This window comes from Eretmochelys imbricata, chromosome 11, assembly GCF_965152235.1.
Source record: "Eretmochelys imbricata isolate rEreImb1 chromosome 11, rEreImb1.hap1, whole genome shotgun sequence".
In the NCBI taxonomy this organism is placed as follows: Eukaryota; Metazoa; Chordata; order Testudines; family Cheloniidae; genus Eretmochelys; species Eretmochelys imbricata.
Window position 1 is genome coordinate 13,855,994 of NC_135582.1, and position 23,570 is coordinate 13,879,563.

A 23,570-nucleotide genomic window follows, 5' to 3' on the forward strand; every position below is an offset into this window, starting at 1 on the left:
CCCATTAAAATGAAAAGTGCTCAGCTGCCAGTGAACAGGATGCTGGGAGCACTGGAATCGCTACAAGGAGCACGAGGGGGTGGACAAACCTACATTTCACCAAGAGGTACAGCAGGTGGGTGAAAGTGATGGCGACCTGAAATCTGTAGTGCAGTAAAAAAAAAAAAAAAAAAAAAAGAACAACTGTTCCCTTGGAGGTTTTATGAGCTCCAGTGGCTGAGGGTGGAGTCTGGGGAATATTTAGATTCCTTCCCTTAGGGGGTGTGAATAGCAGATCATATTCCACTCTCACCCCTGAAGCTTGCCCCTGCCTTTAGATCTCCTTTAATGTGCTTTGCTGCCTGCAGCCCCACCTGCTTGGTAAGTGACAGTTCCTCTATAGAAACTCTTTCACTCTACTGATTTCTCCTTGCACTTGTCCCATCTGCACGCTCTCTGGAAACACATGTTCCCAGCGGAGAAGGCTCAGGCAGCCTGAATCACATTCTGCCAGCCCTGTTTCCCAGCAGGGCACTTATTCCTGGGCTGTGTGCATATCCAAGCCCTATGGTAATTACTATTTCCCCTTTACAGATTAGCTCTGCCATTGTGAAACTTGCATCTCACACAGGAGCCCTGCTTGTTCCCTTATCAATTGGAACATGAGGAATGATCATTCCTCGCCGACATGCAGCGATAACAGTGAATAATAGCACAGAGGGGAAGAGGACAGTATTAGGAACATGCTCAACGGAGGTGCTTGTTATTCTTGGGACAGGATCCTGCTGCAAAGCAGGAGGAGAGTTTGGGGGTGCTGCTGTCATTGCTGATTCTGTCTAGGGTTCAGCAGCAGGAGAGGAGCATTGGCTCAGGATGATAAAAGTTAATTCCAGCCAGGAGACCAGAAGGAAAATGAACTATGTGAAAGAAACTGAAGGGACCAAGAAAGCTACAGTGGAGAGCGCACGATAGCCTGATGATCTCCCGTGCATAGGGATGAAGGAAACAGACAGCAACTGACCATGTGGCACATCCTGGTGATTCTTTTCTGGTTTTCAACTCTAATTGTAAGTATTTGCCGCTGCTTATTTTATAGTTCCTGGAATCACACGTGACATAAATACACACATTCCATGGGGCAGCATAGTCTAATGGAGAGAACACCAGACTGGGTGACAGGAGTTCTGGTTCTATTCCTGGCTCCACTGCTTGACTCACTGTGTGACCCTGGAAAGACATGGTGATGTTCTGTGCCTCAGTTTCCCCATTTTTCAATGGGGAGTATAATGCTTACCCACTTTTGTAAAGAACCTGAAGATCTGTGGGTGAAAAAGTGATTATCTACAAGGCAACTGTTTATAAAGTGCCAAGGAACTTCACTGGAGCTATACTGATCTGCATCAGCTGAGAACCAGGGCCATAAGGTTAAAGGGAAACTGGTTAAAACATACATTTAAAAAAATGTGTTCGGCATTACTAACCTCTCACTTGTTTCAGACTGAAAGAATGTAATATCCTGACATGCTTAACAACATATATTTTGGTTTCCTAGCATAAGATTCCTAAAGTTATTGGGTTTTTACCCCGTTATTCACCCTCCAGTACCCCTGTGTCTCACCATCAACTAATTACAAAGGATAGCTGAACCTGGGGCAAAATCATGGCAAACTGGTCACCTTACACCAGTTTTTTGTAACGAGTATAAAATCAATACTTGAATACACCCAGGGTAAGTGAAGATGAGCTGGTGCAGATGAGTACAATTTTATTCCATCTAGTGAAGATGAGCTGAGCACAATTTTATTGGAGTCAATGCAACAGATTATTTACACCAGCCAGGAATTTGGCCCATGGTTGCTGGAGAATGGATTAAGCCAGTGGTTCTCAGCCAAGGGTACGCAGAAGTCTTCCAGGGGATACATCAACTTATTTAGATATGTGTCTAGTTTTACAACACGCTACAGGAAAAGCACTAGTGAAGTCAGTACAAACTAAAATTTCATACAGATAATGACTTGTTCATACTGCTCTATATACTATCCACTGAAATGTAAGTGCAATATATTCCAATTGATTTATTTTATAATTATACGGTAAAAATGAGAAAGTAAGCAATTTTTCAGCAATGGTGTGCTGTGAAACTTTTGTATTTTTATGTCTGATTTTGTAAGCAAGTAGATTTTAAGTGAGATGCAACTTGGGGTATGCAAGACAGATCAGACTCTTGAAAGGGGTACAGTTGTCTGGAAAAGTGGAGAGCCACTGTATTAAGCTGGATCTAGGCATTCTGTTTCCATGATGAATACAGGTTGCTGACTTTTTGCTTTTCGATCAGCTTCCACAATAAAAATAGGGAACATCCTTTTCATGTAGTGCCAGTTTCTTCTTCTTTTTGTTTTCAGGTTCTTAGGCTCTAGCCCAAGGGTACTCGAGATTTTTGTTTTACAGAGGACTCCAAAAGCACCCACTTTCTTCTGTGATTTCAACCACCCACGTCTATCTCCCTATGTCTTTTGTGCCTCATGTCCAAGAATCCTTTGTTCTCTTTCAGTCCCGCTCAAACCCAGAAACCAAACCCCCCAACTATCATACAACATAACAATATACTGATTTGTTTTACATTCAATGTGCTATATATGGCCATGGCTGCTATTTACATTCAATATGTATAGATCTGATAGTTTCACAAGTTTAAAAATTGTCTGAAAAAGGATTCTTGATTGTTATTGAAAATGTCATGAATTGCAGATTTCTGTAAATTCAGGACACCCAATTATTAGAGCTGTTTATATTTGGAACATTTTCTACGTAACTAGAACTAAAAAATTTTTTTTTGTAAATTAAAACTTAGAACCTTTAGAAAATGTTGGGACCCCAGCCCCCACCCTCAAACAGGGACAACATAGGCTCAGGGAGGGAGGAGTTATTTGAGTCAAGGCAGATAGGAAAGCAACTGAGAAACTCTGGAATCAAATGTTGATTTTCCTCAGTAAACACAAGCTTGTGTGCTGCATGCTGCACTAACATGAAAAGAGGCAATGTACAAGGAAATGAAAACTGGATGGGCTCAAAGTCAATGGGGTATAAGGAATGCAGCATCAGGCTGTTTCCTTTGAACTTGTGTACTGTAGACACTAGAAACCATAATTGTATGGTTCTCTGGTCACGGCATTAATGGGTGCTCAGGACATTGCAGGAGGTTTTCAGCACATTGAAGAACTGGACCCACTATGTGCCCAGATCCTTCATTCCTTGCATACTCCCGGTTCCACTGACATCAAAGAATGAAGGATCAGACCCAATAGAACCTCTTCTTAGTTGGAAACAAAGTTTGTAACTCAGAAATTGAATTCTTCATTAACTATCTGTTGAACGTGAAATCCAGCTACCGATACTGAAGCCAATGACACAACTCATGGAAGTAAGATGAACATGATTTGGTCCCCAAAACCAGTCATTTTAAGAAATTAAATTGTATATGTACAACATATGCTGTTTGGGGAATACTTACTCTGGCAAACCAGATACCTAATAAGTTGCCAAACAGACACATATGTTAAAAGCAGACAAAAACATCCTAGGGATAGAAAAATAATGTGTAATATAAATTCAGAGAAAGATATATATTTTTTAAAATTTCTAAAATAACTTTTTGGGGACCTAAAGGAAATGATACCCAGAGATGATGTATGGTGTTTTAAGAAAAAAAATGATGCTGTTTCTGAAAATATCATTAACCTAGTCATTAATATTTATTTTTTGTATCTGCTGACCCATTCCTAGAATAGTTAATATCCACTCTAGAGGATTCTAGGCCATTTTCACCACTTGCTTTAACAGTTTTTGTTAGTGATTTTCCTATTTTTAATTAATGTTTTGCATTGAATTGAAACACTATTGCACAAATATATCTTAATCAGGACTGCTGGGGTTGTATTGCTAAGTCCTGAAAATGTACTAAACTTCTTTAATAACGTAATTGATTTCCATATAAAAATACATTTATTAAAAAAGCCACCTAACAAAATTCAGAAATGATTGAATGCAATCTATAATTAACAACAGAAAATAGTGACTATAATTTGATTTCTTTACACTTTTAAATCCAACAAGGCATTCCTCTTTTTGGAAGGCTTTTGTTATAGATCTAATGATTTATAAACCCCAATTTCATGAATAGTTATTTTTCTCTTATGTGACTATTCTCTGCTTGTGTGATTCCAAAAAGTTCTTTTTCTCATACATGAATGAGTGACCTTTCATTGTGCAGGTTGAACCTCTCTAGTCCAGCACTCTCTGGTCCGCAACTTCTGTGGTCCGGCATAGGCGCCGACTCTGTGGGTGCTCCAGGGCTGGAGCACCCCCGGGGAAAAATTAGTGGGTGTGGAGCATCCACTGGCACCAAACTCCCCCCTTTGCCCTCTTCCCCCCGCGCCTCTCATGCGCCAGCAGCCCCATCCTTACCAACTCCTCCTCCTCCCTCCCAGGGCTTTCAGACTGCCGCAAAGGTGCCGGACTAGAGAGGTTCCATCTGTATTATGATGCACAATGGGTAGGGGAAAAGAAGGAAATACTGAATAGAATAGACCAATTGGATGAGAGATGATCCACTTTTAAAAAGAACAAACTATGTTCAGGAAGAAAATATCAAGGAAATATTCTTGGGTGAAATCTTGGTTCCATTGAAGTCAATGGGAGTTTAACTGTTGACTTGAACAGACTTGGGGGCCAGGATTTCACTCCCGTTCTTTGGAACAGACTCAGCACTAGAAATTATTATGGATCCTATTGCACAAGGTACTTATCCTCTCCTTCAAGGTTCTCAATGCTGACTGACATTTCAGTCAATTTACAGGATTAGTAAAGAGAAACTGCCATGAATTTTACATAAAACTCTCAGTGGCACTTATGCGCTCACGTCACTACCTGCAGCCTCACTGATTTGCAGCAAGATTTCTGAATGAATGAGCAGTGTTGACTTTCATGGGATTGTATTTGTACAACCAATAGAATTTGGCCTAGTTTTGCCAGTGAAAGGCTAGCCTAGGGAATGCCCAACAATTCTGTGATCTAGTATTCTGTAGGGCCAAACTCAGCACTCAGTTACACCAGTATAATCCAAGACCCCACTGATGTTTTTGCAGTGTAACAGAACACAACTGGGCTCCTCATACAGTATTTAGAGTAATAATAGGCCAAAACTTGAATGCATTGATGTTAATACGCGGGAGCAGGCCCACTGTAAATCAAAAAGTGGTTGTATACTATTAAATAAAAAGTTTATTTTTATATGCTCTGTTTTAAGGAAATGTCATGCAGAATCAGATGATGGGGCTGCGTAGACAGCGTTAGTGTAAGGAGAGTTTTGTGGGTGGCAAATGTTTCAAGAGAAAAAGTCAAACATCTCAACTTCTTTTCAAAATTTGCAGATCAAGGCTACCCCACCAGTATGTGACTTGCTGATTGTCCTGAGGAAGGAAGAAGAACTCTGTGCTGAGATGCTGTCCCAGGAAGAACAGAACAGATCATCTGAAAATGACCAGTTCATGAATTCAGGTAAATGGTGGATCTATGGGGAAAATTCTAACCTCAGATTATCACCGTGGATATGAGCTCTAACACTGTTCCTCTCTATAGGCTTAAACTCTCATAGAAAATATATGGGAGTGCTGACCCATAGGGAGAACAGAATATTAGTCAAGATCTGTCGTGTGGCTCTCAGAGCAGATTTTTGCCCTTAGCGTGAGTACAAGCAGTGAGGTGGCAAAATTTGCAGATGATACAAAGCTACTCAAGATAGTTAAGTCCAAAGCAGTTTCCTTGCCCCACTTTGTTGGGTGTTTAGTTCCCCTACCCTCGTTTTATGATTATGTCCCTTGGTCGAGGGAAGGCAGCTTGAACTCTCAGCTGGTTAGGATGAGCGAAAACTCAGGGAAGCCCAAGGATGAAGTACAGTGCTGCAGAGATCTGCTTGGTAGATATGAACAGCTGCCTACAACACATCTGATCATAGCCCCAACCCTGCTCCTTAGGACCTCACTGTGGTTTGTCCAAGTGGTATCTTACTAACAAGCAGACAGGTCTTAAGAGAAACCCTTCGTTAGGAAGGAAACTGTGTACAGAAATAGGGTAACAAACCCCCTACCACTCTCCAGCCCCAGCCTGTGACCAAGCCTGCCCTCGGCTACTTTGTTGCTTTTATTACACAGCGTGCAGTGCCTCACAGACAAAGTAAATGGATGCATAAAGGGTGTACAAGAAGTGTGGCATCTCTATGCTTCCCGGAGGACTTAATCTATGGCACAATCTAATTTTTCAGAGTCCTCATGCTGTGTCTCATGGAAGCACAATAGGTTTCCTTTCCCCTAAGACATTCCCTGTAGTTGAATATTAGGTCACTTGTTTCATATTTGGTTGGCCATATTTGCCAGCAATTGAAGAGGACAGTGGTTAGGAGCAGGGATTGCATTTTCACACTCCATCCTCTCATTGGTTTTGATCCATCAGAGGATCTCAAAGCACCATACACACACATTCATGAGTTAAGTCTCACAACCCCCTGCCATATAAGTAAGTGCTCTTATTATTATTTTGCTGGTAAGGAAACAGAGCCCCAAAGACGTTTACACACCTAAATGTTCAGAAGCACCGCTAATCTGGAGTGCCTCCATTTTTGTTGTCCCAGTGAGTAAGATGCTCAGGGCCTGATTTCTAGAGGAGTTGAGAACCTGCCTCTCGTCTGGCCCAAAAGGGTGGAAGTCTTGCATTTGGGGACCAAAGCCTATGAGGATACTTTGAAAGATTTTGGTTCCATTAAATCCAAAACCTAATATTGATTTAGTCTCCAAATTGAATCCCAAAATCTAGTCTAAACCTACCCTGGATCCAGAGCTGAAAACTGCCTCCTTGGCCCATCTCTAGTTGTTACTGGAAATCATCACATGGGATTTGCTACTGGAAAAACAACTGTGAAGAAACCAGTTAAAAACAAAGGGCCACATTCAACCCTTGGTGTAACTTTGTAAATGGGAGTCAGAATAAAGCAATTCCCATAAGTCCATAGACTCTCTGATAGGAATGATCAGTCACCCGTTAGAGTGGGAGAGAAAACCCAGGCAAGTGAGTGTGTTTTCCTGGGTAATGACTTCAGAACAGTGGTTGAACTACAGAGCAGTATTTTCTGCCTTCTGTTCGTGTTTTAATGATGGTTTGTTATTACTTTGGTGTCTTATGTAAATAGAGCTGCGGCCTTTTGCTTCTAATATCGGTGAGGTTAATTTAAATTACATTCAGCAAAGGCTGAAGTTGTGGGAACCTGCCAGCACTAATGGCTTCTTGCTTTTGTTATCTGCATGCTTTTATGCTTGACACTTGTGCGGAGAAATACACGTGCAGTGATCCTCAGGTTGGTGCAGCGAGGAACCAACCCCTGGACAACCTGTGGTAGACATAATAGGAGTAAGCATGCAGGAAAGACGAAGACAGCTAGGCAGAGTGTGGCTCCCCCATCTCTTTCCCCTGCTCTTGTATACCTACCCTGGACCCCTCCGCAAAAGCTCTACCTGGCGAATGAGGGAGCAGCTGGGCGTGGAATTGGGACGGGGGACAGAAAGAGTTTCCGTAGGGGACATGCATGCCTTCTGATGACTAACATCCATTAAAAAAGCCCAAACAAACAGGATTAGTTAACGGTGCTCTGCACATTGCTGATTTCTGTGATGTTAGGGCTGTGCCAGAATCAGGCACAAAACATCTAAGCGAAAGGCCGTGCTCTGTAGATTACTATGTGAATAAAAGGAGCCCTTTGGATTTTCCCACCATGGTTTAAGGGAGGAGTGTTACACTCAAATACCAGTGGGGTGCGTCTACACTGGAGCTGGGGCGCAACTTCCAGCTCGGGTGGACATACAAGTGCTAACTTTGATGGAACTAGCACCCTAAAAATAGAAGTGCAGCCAGAGTGGCGCCGGCGGTGAGGGGCTAGCTGCCCGAGTAAGTACCTGTGTTCCAAGGTGGGGCTGTACTCGGGATGGCGAACCCAGCCCATTGCCCACATCACCACAGCTACATTTTTATTTTGAGCATGCTAGTTAGGTCAAAGCTAGCACCTGTATGTACCCAAGCTAGAAATTACATCTCCAGTGTAGGCGTACCCTTAATTACCATAATACTCTTTTTTACACTCCAGTTTATGGGTGGGGGGAGAGATTCTTTCTTGCCTGGAATGTGCTTGGTGCAGGAGAGTGACTGGGGAGGGAGATTATTAGGGAACTGGGATCTTTATTCCCTCTGGCATAATTCAGAGCAGTTTAGGGGCTGCTCTAATTTTTGTTAGTTGGCTATTGTCCCAAAGAGCATACACCAGCTGAGAATCAGCAGAATGCAGCGGTGCTCTGCCCTCACTCTGACATGCCTCCTATGCTGGGGTCGGGATGGTAGTTGCCACAGGAGCCTGTATGCCAGCTTTACTGCAGCGAGAGATACTGTCTTTCAGAGGCACTTCTCAGCTGGCCAGCTACATCTAGGGTATGTCTACACTATGAAATTAGGTCGAATTTATAGAAGTCGGTTTTTTAGAAATCATTCTTATATAGTCGATTGTGTGTGTCCCCACTCAAAATGCTCTAAGTGCATTAAGAGCATTAACTTGGCGGAGGGCTTCCACAGTACCGAGGCTAGTGTTGACTTCCAGAGTGTTGCATTGTAGGTAGCTATCCCACAGTTCCCGCAGTCTCCGCCGCCCATTGGAATTCTGGGTTGAGGTCCCAATGTCTGTTGGGGCAAAAAACATTGTCGCAGGTGGTTCTGGGTACATGTCATCAGGCCCTCCCTCCCTCCATGAAAGCAATGGCAGACAATCGTTTCACGCCTTTTTTCCTGAGTTACCTGTTCAGACGCCATACCATGGCAAGCATGGAGCCAGCTAAGCTCACTGTCACCGTATGTCTCCTGGGTGCTGGCAGATGCGATACTGCATTGCTAAACAGCAGCAGCAACCCATTGCCTTGTGGCAGCACATGGTGCAATAGGCCTGAAAATCATCGTCATCATGTCTGAGGTACTGCTGGCCGCCTTGGTAAGGTCGGTCAGGAGCACCTGGGCAGATATGGGCACAGGGACTGAAATAGGAGTGACTCAACCAGGTCATTCTCTTTTGTCCTGCCGGCAGTCCTATTGCACCATCTTCTGGTGAGCAGGCAGGAGATGTGGATGGCTTGCAGTCCTACTGCACTGTCTGCTGCCAGCCAAAGATGTAAAAGATAGATGGAGTGGATCAAAACAAGAAATAGACCAGATTTGTTTTGTATTCATTTGATCCCCCCTCCGTGAAAAAACGGCTGACAATTGTTTTGGTGAGATCTGTCAGGGGCACCTTGAAAACTTTAACAGAGATTCAACCCTGCCTGAAATACCAGAGGGAGGGGTAGCTCAGTCGGTTGAGCATTGGCCTGCTAAACCCAGGGTTTTGAGTTCAATCCTTGAGGGGGCCATTCTGTGTGACAGTTGTTTTTGTTTCTCCTTGATGTAAAGCCACCCCCTTTGTTGATTTTAATTCCCTGTAAGCCAACCCTGTAAGCCATGTTGTCAGTCGCCCCTCCCTCCGTCCGGGCAATGGCAGGCAATCGTTCCGCTCCTTTTTTCTGTGCAGACATCATACCACGGCAAGCATGGAGCCTGCTCAGATCACTTTGGCAATTAGGAGCACATTAAACACCACGCACATTATCCAGCAGTATATGCAGCACCAGAACCTGGCAAAGCAAAACCGGGGGAGTAGGCGACATCAGCACGGTGACGAGAGTGATGAGGACATGGACACAGACTTCTCTCAAAGCACGGGCCCTGGCAATGTGGGCATCATGGTGCTAATGGGGCAGGTTCATGCCATGGAATGCCGATTCTGGGCCCAGGAAAGAAGCACAGACTGGTGGGACTGCATAGTGTTGCAGGTCTGGGACGATTCCCAATGGCTGCGAAACTTTCGCACGCATAAGGGCACTTTCATGGAACTTTGCGACTTGCTTTCCCCTGCTCTGAAGCACATGAATACCAAGATGAGAGCAGCCCTCACAGTTGAGAAGAGAGTGGCAATAGCCCTGTGGAAGCTTGCAACGTCAGACAGCTACCGGTCAGTCGGGAATCAATTTGGAGTGGGCAAAGCTACTGTGGGGGCTGCTGTGATGCAAGTGATAGCAAGTATCAAGGGTAGTGACCCTGGGAAATGTGCAGGTCATAGTGGATGGCTTTGCTACAATGGGATTCCCTAACTGTGGTGGGGCCGGAGCACCGGAGCACCAAGCTGGCAAGTACATAAATCGCAAGGGGTACTTTTCAATAGTGCTGCAAGCACCAGTGGATCATAAGGAGCATTTCTCCAACATCAACGTGGGATGGCCGGGAAAGGTACATGACGCTCGCATCTTCAGGAACTCTGGTCTGTTTCAAAAGCTGCAGGAAGGGACTTTATTCCCAGACCAGAAAAAAACTGTTGAGGATGTTGAAATGCCTATAGTTATACTTGGGGACCCAGCCTACCCCTTAATGCCATGGCTCATGAAGCCATATACAGGCAGCCTGGACAGTAGTCAGGAGCTGTTCAACTACAGGCTGAGCAAGTGCAGAATGGTGGTAGAATGTGCATTTGGATGTTTAAAAGCGCGCTGGCGCAGTTTACTGATTCGCTTAGACCTCAGCGAAACCAATATTCCCACTGTTATTACTGCTTGCTGTGCGCTCCACAATATCTGTGAGAGTAAGGGGGAGATGTTTATGGCGGGGTGGGAGGTTGAGGCAAATCGCCTGGCCACTGTTTACGTGCAGCCAGACACCAGGGTGGTTAGAAGAGCACAGGAGGGCGCGGTGCGCATCAGAGAAGCTTTGAAAACCATTTTCATGACTGGCCAGGCTACGGCGTGAAAGTTCTGTTTGTTTCTCCTTGATGAAACCCCCCGCCTCTTGGTTCACTCTACTTTACTGTAAGCTAACCACCCTCCTCCCCTCCCTTCGATCACCACTTGCAGAGGCAATAAAGTCACTGTTGCTTCACATTCATGCATTCTTTATTAATTCATCACACAAATAGGGGGATAACTGCCAAGGTAGCCTGGGAGAGGTGGTGGAGGAGGGAAGGACAAGGCCACACAGCACTTTAAAAGTTTAAAACTTTAAAACTTATTGAATGCCAGCCTTCTGTTGCTTGGGCAATCCTCTGGGGTGGAGTGGCTGGGTGGCTGGAGGCCCCCGCACCGCATTCTTGGGCGTCTGGGTGAGGAGGCTATGGAACTTGGGGAGGAGAGTGGTTGGTTACACGCGGGCTCTAGTGGCGGTCTGTGCTCCAGCTGCCTTTCCTGCAGTTCAACCATATGCTGGAGCATATTAGTTTGATCCTCCAGCAGCCTCAGCATTGAATCCTGCCTCCTCTCATCACGCTGCCTCCACCTTTCAGCTTCAGCCCTCTCTTCAGCCCACCACTTACTCTCTTCAGCTCGCCACCTCTCCTCCTGGTCATTTTGTGCTTTCCTGCACTCTGACATTGTCTGCCTCCACGCATTCGTCTGTGCTCTGTCAGTGTGGGAGCACAGCATGAGCTCAGAGAACATTTCATCGCGAGTGTGGTTTTTTTTTTTTGCCTTCTAATCTTCACTAGCCTCTGGGAAAGAGAAGATCCTGTGATCCTTGAAACATATGCAGCTGGTGGAGAAAAAAAAGGGACAGTGGTATTTAAAAAGACACATTTTATAGAACAATGGGTACACTCTTTCACGGTAAACCTTGCTGTTAACATTACATACATAGCACATGTGCTTTCGTTCCAAGGTCACATTTTGCCTCCCCCCCTCCCCATGGCTAACAGCAGGCAACATTTCTGTTCAGTCACAGGCAAACAGCCCAGCAGGAAGAGACACCTCTGAATGTCCCCTGAAGAAAAGCACCCTATTTCAACCAGGTGACCATGAATGATATCACTCTCCTGAGGATAACACAGAGAGATAAAGAATGGATGTTGTTTGAACGCCAGCCAACATACACTGCAATTTGTTCTACAGTGATTCCCGAGTATGTGCTACTGGCCTGGAGTGGTAAAATGTCCTACCATGGTGGACGGAATAAGGCTGCCATCCCCAGAAACCTTTTGCAAAGGCTTTGGGAGTACATCCAGGAGAGCTGCGAATGCCAGGGCAAATTAATCATTAAACATGCGTTCTTTTAAACTATGTATACTATTTTAAAAGGTACACTCACCAGAGGTCTCTTCTCCACCTGGCAGGTCCGGGAGGCAGTCTTGGGTGGGCTCGGGGGTACTGGCTCCAGGTCCAGGGTGAGAAACAGTTCCTGGCTGTCGGGAAAACCAGTTTCTCTGCTTATTTGCTGTGAGCTATCTACAACCTCCTCATCATCATCATCATCTTCCTTGTCCCCAAAACCTGCTTCCATGTTGCCTCCATATCCATTGGAGGAGTCAAACAACACAGCTGGCTGAACCCCCTAAAATGGCATGCAGCTCATCATAGAAGTGGCATGTTTGGGGCTCTGACCCGGAGCGGTCGTTTGCCTCTCTGGTTTTCTGGTAGGCTTGCCTCAGCTCCTTAAGTTTCACGCGGCACTGCTTCGGGTCCCTGTTATGGCCACTGTCCTTCATGCCCTGGGAGATTTTGACAAATGTTTTGGCATTTTGAAAACTGGAACGGAGTTCTGATAGCACGGATTCCTCTCCCAATTCAGCGATCAGATCCCATACCTCCCATTCGGTCCATGCTGGAGCTTCTTTGCGATTCTGGGACTCCATCATGGTCACCTCTGCTGATGAGCTCTGCATGGTCACCTCTGCTGATGAGCTCTGCACTCACCTGCAGCTTGCCACACTGGCCAAACAGGAAATTGAAATTCAAAAGTTCGCAGGCCTTTTCTTGTCTACCTGGCCAGTGCATCTGAGTTGAGAGTGCTGTCCAGAGCGGTCACAATGGAGCACTCTGGGAGAGCTCCCAGAGGCCAATACCGTCTAATTGCGTCCACAGTACCCCAAATTCGACCCGGCAAGGCTGATTTCAGCACTAATCCACTTGTTGGGGGTGTAGTAAGGAAATTGATTTTAAGAGCCCTTTAAGTAAAAAAAAAAGGGCTTCGTCATGTGGACGGGTGCAGGGTTAAATCGATTTAACGCTGCTAAATTCAACCTCAACTCCTAGTATAGACCAGGGCTTAGATTCCAACAGCTTTGTGCCACATGAGAATCTGGCCTTATATGTCCAAGGGCAAAAGTAGCTGAAAACTTGTTTGTTTCCCCTCCCATCCCCCTCGCCCCATCGTCCCTGGAGAAAACTATCTCCCAATATTACAGACTTGCTGGTGTTGAAATTGATATTATACTCTGTGAAATGAAGGAGTTAGAACAAAAACAACGAGGAGTCTGATGGCACCTTAAAGACTAACAGATTTATTTGGGCATAAGCTTTCGTGGGTAAAACCCCCCATCCTTTAAGGTGCCACCAGACTCCGCGTTGTTTTTGTGGATACAGACTAACACGGCTACCCCTCTGACACTTGGGACTTAGAACAGTTTGTTTCACAGGTTTTATATCAGCTCTGTTGACATTGAGCTTTTAAACCCAGACAGCACAGCAGATCTCAACATAAACATCACTGGGGTTAATGTATGGTTTGAGTGAACTGCAGTAGTTAAATTATATTGCATAGAAGTAAACTGTTGCCAGGTCAGATAAACATTCAAGCTGAGGCATTTATCAGAGCTGAAAGCCATTGGCCGTGAGTAAGCTACTCGTTTCTAAACATGATCACAGTCATACAGGAAGAAATCAGTTGAAAAATGTCAGTCTGATGGCTGCTGGTCCTGTGAGGTACTCAGCACTGTGTAGAAAGTGCCACGCACTTTTCTCTCTCTCACGTTTTTTTACAGAAGTCTTGTTTTCATTCTGCATCACAAAGCAAAAACAAATTTTGAAATCTGGAAATTTTTCACAAAATGTAATTCTTGTTTTCCAGCCAGCCCCATTCAACAAGGTGTTCAGCACCTGGCAGGATTGAGCCCTTAGTCTGCAAATGCAGCATTGCGCCAGCTGCCTTGTTTCTCAGTCTGTTAGAAAACGGTGGTGGTGAGAGGGGAAGGGTGGCTAAAATGAATATAACTGAGTGACGGCAAGTGTAACTTTTTTCCATATACAGATAGCAAAACAGGTCATCTCAGTTTGAATGACTTGTGCTTAAATGAAGAGAGCACCAAAACAAGAAAGAACAAAAGTAAAGTCTCCATGCGCAAGCGCGCGCGCGAGAGAGAGCAAAGGGTGTGTTCTTCTCTGCTAACAGTCTGAACTCAGAATGTCTGCCAGTCATTGCAGAGAGCAGAGACCTTAGTGAGTTAAAGGTGCAATACAGAGAAGAAGTCACAACAGTTACATCACTAAATACATTGCAGTGGGATCTCAGATCAATAATGGTTCAAAGGTGGGGCCTCAAATTGAAATAATTGGTGGGAAAGTAGGTTCAAACGGTACAGTCTCAAAGACATGGGCTTGTGCAAGAAATAATGTCATTAGTCAGCCCTCTGTCAGATTTGACTACTATTTGGGAGGGAATAATGATCTTTCTTTCCCCCTAACTTGTGACTAGCTGCTGTAATTTGTTTCCTTTATAATCACAGTAATTGCTTTTCTAGAATAACTAAATTAAGTTTTGATCTCTTACAGCAGGAAAGCAATCGAGAACCACAGCTGAGCCCAGAATGTTTTTATTCTCTGAAGATGTGACTGTCCAGGGAATATGTTCAATGATGCTTTTGTTCTTACATCTTAGGCAGATGTGCTGGAATGTGGGATAACATGAGCTGCTGGCCTTCTTCTTCAATTGGTCAGACTGTCAATGCTCATTGTCCAGAATTCTTCCAAATGCTTACTGGAAAAAAAGGTAAAATAAAGTAATTTAAAAGAAAATCCTTTAAATGTCATTCAATTTTAAAAGGGGACACTGCCAGGTCAGATTTCGTTTTTAGAAAACCTAAACTAAGAAAAAATGTTTCCATATTTTTTTAAAGGCCAGTGACCAGAATTCTGTGGTGTTTGCAGCCTGAATATTTTCATCATTGTACTAATGCAGTAGAGCCTGAAAATGAAATTGACTAAAAACAAAAATAAAACTAACTACTCTCTTTTTTTATTCTGGTGATCCATAAGGCTCAGACAGGGATGAAGAACGTTTTTTTGGTTTTTCATTTCAAAAGTCTTATGAAAATATAACTTATTTTATACCTAATTTAAAAAAGAAGAGAAAAAAGGTTGAAATTAGAATAAAATGTTTGAAATTTTCAAAACAAAATGTTTCAGTTGACCCAAATTGATTTTTTTTTTATTTTCAGTTTGAAAAAAAAAATCAACTTTTCATCCCGATTCAGGATGGGGAAATCTTTTGAAATGTTGAATATTCTCATGGGGTGGGAAAACCGTTTCCCAGACAGCTCTACTCATGATGATTTTTGGCTGGAAAAGCACAAGCCTCTGTATGCTAAAAGCACGGCCACTAATTCAGCCACTAGAGGGAGCTGCTAACACTTGAGAAGGTCCAATATTTAGTCTGTCCAGTAGAAAACAGTAGCATACATATCAAAGTTAGATGGTGATTGGAGTGGAACAGAGGTCGTACATCCAAAGGTTACTATCTGAAATCATGGGTGCATTCTGTTACCGGAAGGAAGGGGAAACCATAACTCTAGCAATTCTAAACTTAATTTGCCCTTAATATACTGAGTGTCCGAATTGTAGTAAGTCACTAATAATAAGCAATGATCAAAGTGAGTGGGTTCAAAACAGAATCACAAGACAATGTCCACTAACATTAAAAAAAATTTGACTCTGTTCATTTAGCATCTTGGGTTGAAACCAACAACAGTTTATTTCCAATGCAGCTACATTCTGTTCTATTAAATATACTATGACTTGTTTGTGACTCATACATTCAAACTCTTAAAATGCCTATGGCCCTGTCTTATGCAATTTTAAGGGGAAAAACAAATATACAGAAGATTTGTTTATCTGAAAGAAAAACCACTGCCAAAAGTTTGCTCTCTTAGCCACTTAGTTACAAAGAATACTGATAGCCACAAATACAAAGGAATCACATGTTAGGGACACAGATGGGTCTGAACCAAATCCTCGATCTAAACATCTTGCAGCTCTGGGATCTAGATCTGTATCTGCATCACAAACATCTTGGCTGATCCCCACCTGTGTAATGAGCTGAAACAAAAGTCAGGACCCAAATATTGTTTGAATGAAGGTCAGATCCAGATCTGAATGTTGAGTCTTACACGCATTCGGGATGGAGTCTCAGCAGAGTATAAAAGAGAGCATGTCGTGATTTCCTGAAAATATAAATATTTCCTAAAAATCAAATACCATCATTAAAACAATACTCAGGTACATCAATATTAAATTTCCTTCCTGATTAAGCATCTAAAGCTCTGCACTTTTGTGCACACACCCACCCCTTTATCATGTCTTCTCCTCTTTGACACACTTAGAGCCTTTCTTCCTACTCTGGGTTGTCAGATATAGGCACACTTCTAGACCCACTTCTAAGCACTGCATTTTGGTTTACCTTAATGTTGCTTATCTCTGTCTGACAGAAACACACCACAGTCTGCTTCTACAGTCAAGGACACTTGTGCTCGACTTTGTAGGCAGGCTGAGAGGGAAGGATGGGGTGGGGAGGCGATGGGGAAGATGGGGATTGTAAGGAGATGCTCCTTCTTCCCTTTTTGCTGCTGTGCTGCAGCACAACTTAGAAAAATGTGACTCAAAATGCAAACCTGACCTTTCCAAAGACATTAGCTAGAGCAAGGCTTCCATAAAAGTAAATAATAATCCAATATCTGGCACATCTCTAATGCCTGCCACCCAAGGAGTTCAAAGCCTGGGTCAGGCATCTTTCTTTTCCACCCTATCTTTAAGTGACAGCCTTTTTCCAGGGGCATAGTAAAGTCAGAACAAAACATGGAGGGGCTGTCAGTATATCAGAATTGTCCAGTCTGGCGCAGCAGCCCAAATATTGTGCTGATTTTTTTCTCCAAACAATACTACTGACTCCAATGGGGTGCCACAGGGCATGAGTCAGTGCAAAATCTCCCACGGTGTGCATCTTAGTTGCTTTTCCTTCTCTCCCTTGAGTATTGGAGGGATCTTGCCAGACTCTCCCGCTGCAGAAATGTGATAGCTTAGCTTAGAATCACTGGAAAAATAGAAACCATGTGATACCATTCAGGAAAACAAAACTTGTCAGGAACCAGCTGCGGTCATTGAGGAGCTGAATATGGCCCTCTGAGTCACGTCTCTGCACTGGAAGAGTACAAGAGATGGAGAAGAGCAAGTGGGTTTATCCTGAGAATGGTTGCTGCTGAGGTTGGCATCCATGGAATTCTGACCATACTGAAGCATTGGGAGTTTGATTCAGTATGGCCAGTATTTCACCCCATATCTCTAGAGTAGATGAGACAGTGGTCGCTTCTGGCTGACAGTTGCACATGGCTATTGCTATCACCCAAACTTTATTTCTTGGCAAAAATACATTTCTCTTCAGCACACCATGTGGGTTAGATGGCTATAGCGGCAACCGGTCAGAGATACTTTTCTCTGGTGATCTGATGTTGGCTTGTAGCTTGTCTAGGCCAAGACCAGGACTTTTTTCTTGTACTCTGAGGTGCCTAATACAAGTGTGAGCACTATGACACCAATAAATTTAAAGGTTTCAGAGTAACAGCCGTGTTAGTCTGTATTCGCAAAAAGAAAAGGAGTGCTTGTGGCACCTTAGAGACTAACCAATTTATTTGAGCATAAGCTTTCATGAGCTACAGCTCACTTCATCGGATGCATACTGTGGAAAGTGTAGAAGATCTTTTTATACACACAAAGCATGAAAAAAATACCTCCCCCCACCCCACTCTCCTGCTGGTAATAGCTTATCTAAAGTGATCACTCTCCTTACAATGTGTATGATAATCAAGTTGGGCATTGTAAGGAGAGCGATCACTTTAGATAAGCTATTACCAGCAGGAGAGTGGGGTGGGGGGAGGTATTTTTTCATGCTTTGTGTGTATAAAAAGATCTTCTACACTTTCCACAGTATGCATCCGATGAAGTGAGCTATAACTCACGAAAGCTTATGCTCAAATAAATTGGTTAGTCTCTAAGGTGCCACAAGTACTCCTTTTCTTTTTAATAAATTTAAACACATTCAGTGCGTGATTGGTTCTCTAGAAATTCCACACGTAGATTGCTTCTGATTATGTTGCAAATCCCAGCCTCTTGTGACTTACTGTATGTAAAATCCATACATATGCATGCTCACTAGGGAAAAACTACTGAGGGACATTCCTGTGTATGAAAGTTTCAAGGAATGCATCACACTTCAGATTGTAAACTGAGTTCTTTCTGGAAGCCGGCTGCTCAACAGACTGGTAATACAGTCAGTCAGGTGCTGCTCTTTTTCCACATGGTAGAAAATACACAGATATGGTTTACTGCTGTAAGAAGGACTCGTATCCATGTTATAATTCCACAGGACTAAGCTCTCCGCTCCTGCTGGCACACATGCGCACAAATCAGATGTGTTTCCTTGTAAATCCCATAAAAATACACAAAATATACACACTCACAGTTGGGTTTTTAAGGGAAGAGATGAGCCATCATTCAGAATCACAGCAGTGATTTCGTACAGACTGAACAAAGCCCTCAGACCTGAGGCACTGTTTGTACTGTGATGAGCTGGGGGAAAACCTTGTTGTGGTTGAGTTAAAACCTTTTTCAAACTGATATGTAAACACGCCCTTCACTTAAGATAGTTGTAAGAAACACTGCAGGGGCCACACCTAAAACATAAAAAAGAGAATCTGCCCAGAAACTAGCACCAGGTACCTGGCGGGTTCCTCTGGGCATGACCAGGTGTGTGAGAGAACATATGGAAACTGAGAAGAGACAAAGAACAGGGAGAGGCATAGGCAGAGGCTGTGGGGGGATCCAGAGTCAGGCAGCCAGCTAGCCAGTGAGTGCAGTGTGACCCTGAAAGGGGCTGGAGAGAGAGAGAAAGAGAGAGCGCAAACTTTTGGGTCTGTTAGCTATGGAGGCTTGGGGCTGTGAGCTAGAAGACTGCTCCTCTTGGTTCTGGTTCCTCCTGTGTTCAGAGGAGCAGGACTTTGTGCTCTTCTTGTGGCTAAACAAGGAAAAATACCAGAATCCATCAGTTTCTAGTTCCAGCTGGAGCATCCTGAGGGCCCCAAAATTTAACTAGCCTCTCAAGTCAAAAAGGGGCAAGAGTAGTCACTGCTGCAAATCAAACATCTGATCCTCTCATCAGTCAGAGATAAGCAATCAGACCTCTGAGCTAGGGATCTTCAGGAAAATGTCAAACTTCTCTGGGGCATGAATCTGTGGTGCAATGAGTCACAGATTTGCTGTTCCCAGAACACAAACCAGCAAACACCAGATGTACAGAACAGTTTTGCTTATTTATGTTTCAATTAGTAAAATGAACCCTTCGCAACTGTCCCCGGATGCGTGAACAATATCATGAAAAACACATAATACATTGGACAAATATCAATATAATTAACTCGCCACCTCATCAATAAACTGCATGCACTATGCACATAATTCTCTCCCCTGCTCTCTACCCTGAGAAAAAAGCCTGAAGAATTGGTGGGCTTTGTACTAGGCCCCTAAAGGTTAGCAGACTCAGTCCCCGAACTCCAGAGTCAATGTCTATGGCTGAGAATCACATCTCCAGCTCCCCGATGTTCAAGACTAGGGACTCAAGTATCAGAAGGGTAGCCATGTTAGTCTGTATCTGTAAAAGCAGCAAAGAGTCCTGTGGCACCTTATAGACTAGCAGACGTATTGGACCATAAGCTTCCGTGGGTGAATACCCACTGTTAGTCGGAACACCTCAGCTGATCTCAGTTGTTGTGAAGACACACATGCAGAGAAGCAGTCTCCCGTGTTGCCCACAGACAAACAGTATAGGGCTGTAGGGCCTGGTCTAGCTCTCACTGAAGCAGCTAACAGCATAACTCCCATTAACTTCATTAATACAGGATTGTAGGCCTGATCCAAAGCTCATTGTGGCCAACGGAGTCTTCCATTGACTTCACTGGGCTTTGGATGAGGCTCCTAGCCCACTTAGACACTCAGATGATTCATTTTGCTTCTGTTCAGCTACTAAGCTACATAAAAAAGATGCTCACACCGATAGCTGCATTTCACCTGTATTATGCTGTCTGCCCTCCGAGAAGGGAACTATTCTGCATGCTGTTGGAACACTGCCATTGTTACTGATCAGCAGGTGGAATAATCATCCCGGTACAGTCGGGAGGCATTACACCTTGCTTTGTTACTACTGTCACAATAAAGGTTTTGTGCATCGAAACTGCACCAGTGAAGGTTGGTCAGAGACATTCCCGAGACCCGACGTTGCTTGTGGCTATGACGTGAACGACACTGCCAATGAGGAAAGAGTGAGTCTGATTTATTGTTTGTAAGTTACAGTTTGTTGCTTCATGAAACAATGACCTGGGGGGAGAGATATTCCAAATTAGTAGCAGGGAGAAAGGATGGTGTTTGCGGTTCAAGTGTGACATTGGTAGTCAGGCGGTAGTCAGGTGTCTGTGTGTATGTGATTGTCTGTCTATCCATCCGTCCCAGAAGATCCTCCAGTTTGCACACCACACTCCTTCCCCAAAAGTAGAATACCCATGTTTATGAAAAAAAATATAAATGTGAAACAATACAAAGAAAGACAGTGGATGCTCTTCTCTTAACACGTCAAAATGGGCTGATTCCCAGGAGATATTTAAAACTTAAAGCGAAGATTCAAATGTCTGTCTCTTTACAGCGCGTCTACTTCATGAAGCTGAAGACCATGTACACAGTTGGATACAGTACCTCCCTTGGGACTCTGACAGTAGCCTTGGGCATCCTGGCCTCATTTAGGTGAGGGGAAGTTCTAGGCTGTTTGTTTGAATTTGTTCGGAACTTTCGATTAGTCCAGAGACGCCCCACATTCCTTTGTTTGCTTTCAGAAGAATTTAAATGCTGAAATTTTCAAAATTGTGATAGAAATCGGGGCTGGAAATGCGCTGGGGGTCAGTAGTCCGTCTCCTGTTAGTGCAGGATTCTTCCCCGTAGCATGTTTTTTCTGTGCTTTTGCCAGGCTGGTTTCCAAGATTGGCGCTGTCACCACGTTCTTCCCTTACGAGACTAGCTCACATTTTAATAGTTCTCACCTGCAGGAAGCTTTTCCTTCGCTATTCAGCCTAAATTTCCTTTTTTAAATGCATTTTTTTGGGCCTAAATCTGGAGTAACTCTATTGGCTGCAGTCCAGTATTTCAGATTTTTACCAGCATGGCAGAGTACAAATTTGAGCCCTGGGCATGTATAATTTATGTACTTCGGAGGCTTGATTTTGTTGGTTACTCAACCAAATAAACTTCATTTATCATAAATAATGTATCAGTAAAGTGCTTCGGGACCCAAATGCTTTGCAAACTATAGTCTGTCCTAAGTCTGCAAGCTCTCCAGGCACAGATTTCCCATTGGCTGCCGGGGGATTCAGCACATAGTGGGTTTGCAGGTACAAGACCAGAATCTAGACAGCAGCACTGATGTGCAACCAGTTCTGGGTGGAGGGCAGCAGCTTGGCACACATCACAGTTCAGAATGTGCGGGGAGGGGAAATTTTGGCCAGAGATATTACAGATAATACCCTCGACTTTTACAGCAGTGCCCTGATATCTTCCCTGTAAGAGCAGACATGACATTGTTTTTTCAGATTTTGTCGAAAGGAACCCCTCAGGGCGGGTAAATTGCATGGAATTAACACTGATGTCCCTTTGAAGGACAAAGGGCTAAGTTGATTCTGCTAGGCTTTGAATCTGTAGGCCCTAGGAGCCTAGGTCTTTGAAACCTGATTACATCAATAAGCTATCCCCCTCTAGAAACATAATTTCATGAGATTTCTCTCTTTTGGGTACAGAAGACTCCATTGTACGAGGAACTACATCCACATGCATCTGTTTACGTCCTTCATTTTCCGAGCCTTGTCAAACTTAATCAAAGACACCATTTTGTTTTCTTCTGAGGATGTTAACTACTGCGGGGCACACACGGTAAACTCCCAGACTTCCAGAATCTTCAGTTCCCCACCCTTCCACTGGAATTTCATCAAGGCAGTTTGTAAGGAAATGCTGATGCAGGAAAGGGAGCCTACTTCCTTGGTCTTTCCTTAACATAGAGAGTTACTGGAGAAGAAAGCGTTCTCTTATATAAAAGCACCTCTCTCTCTCCTTCTTGTCACTTTATTGTGCATGTTAATTGTGTCAAGCTGAAATTCTCACCATCTTTTTACAAGTTTGGGCTAGACATCGGTTTTATTCTCTCCTCCCAAGGAAGAATCTAAATAGATGGAGGAAGTGCTTTGTGGGAAATCCTGGTTCATTGAAGTCAATGAGAGTTTTGCCATTGATTTTGATGAAGCCAGGATTTCACCCTCTGAGTTGAATCTTGCAGAATGTCACAGACTTTCTTTCCTCTGTCTGTGTGATTGGGTGGGAGATGGCCACGTAGAAGAGGAAAAGGGAGCACTCATTCGACCATGCAGAGCCTGCCCTTAGCTCACCTGCATAGGCAAGAAACCCTTATCCATGGCTGCCTTAGGAGGCATGAAGCCATAAGCTTCCTCCTCTGCAGCAATGCATTAGTCCCTCCCCCTTCCAAAGGGGTAGAGGCCATGGAAAGAAAGACAGTGCTACATCTGCTCCCCAGTTCAGCCTCCCCACCCCAAACCCATGGAACTCTAATCATCTGTCAGCTATGAAGATGGGCTTCAACCCAGTAGGTTGGGAAAAGGTTTTGCTCTCTTGCATATTCATGATCCATACAATCCTTGGCCTCTCTACTAAGGTTGCCAAATTAAGGGACCAGCGAGTGCTAGCATTTGGCAACTCTCTTAGGTACTTATACAGCCCCCATTACCATACTGCCTGAGGATCTCACAGTCTTTAATGTATTTAGCCTCACAACACTGCTGAGCGGTTATTATCCCTGTTTGACAGATGTGGGGCAGAGAGAGACTAAGTGACTTGCCCAGCCCAAGAAGTCTATGACAGAGTAAGGAAGTGAACCCACTTTTCTCAAGTCCCCTACCCACTGGACCCCTACTTCCTTTCCTGTCAACATCTGGAGTAAGCCCACCAATCCATTTCAATGTTGGATACCAAAAATGATTGTGCATCCATGTTTATCTTCTGACTCTCTGCAGGAAGGTAGATGGAGATACAGCACAAGCAAATGATACTCTCTCTGTTTCCTCAGCTTGGTTGTAAACTCGTCATGATCTTCTTTCAGTATTGCATCATGGCTAACTACAGTTGGCTTCTTGTAGAGGGACTGTATCTCCACACCCTTCTGGTTGTTTCTTTCTTCTCGGAAAGGAAGTTCTTCTGGTGGTTCATCGCCCTGGGATGGGGTACTGTTTGTTTATCTTTTCAATCAGAATAATGGTTGAGTGATTGTTGATTTATCTGTGAGCAGTTTAT

General features: G+C 43.9%; 1 protein-coding gene across 1 annotated transcript in view; it reads left to right on the forward strand.

Moving 5' to 3' along the window:
- The first annotated feature begins 1,001 nt into the window (after positions 1-1,001).
- SCTR (secretin receptor) overlaps positions 1,002-23,570 on the forward strand; it is a 28,614-nt gene continuing 6,045 nt past the window's right edge. Inside the window, exons 1-7 of the mRNA XM_077829942.1 lie at positions 1,002-1,046; positions 5,409-5,535; positions 14,788-14,898; positions 20,388-20,491; positions 20,869-20,966; positions 22,010-22,142; positions 23,347-23,500. Of these exons, the coding sequence (XP_077686068.1) occupies positions 1,002-1,046; positions 5,409-5,535; positions 14,788-14,898; positions 20,388-20,491; positions 20,869-20,966; positions 22,010-22,142; positions 23,347-23,500 (772 nt within the window). The remainder of the gene's footprint in view (positions 1,047-5,408; positions 5,536-14,787; positions 14,899-20,387; positions 20,492-20,868; positions 20,967-22,009; positions 22,143-23,346; positions 23,501-23,570) is intronic.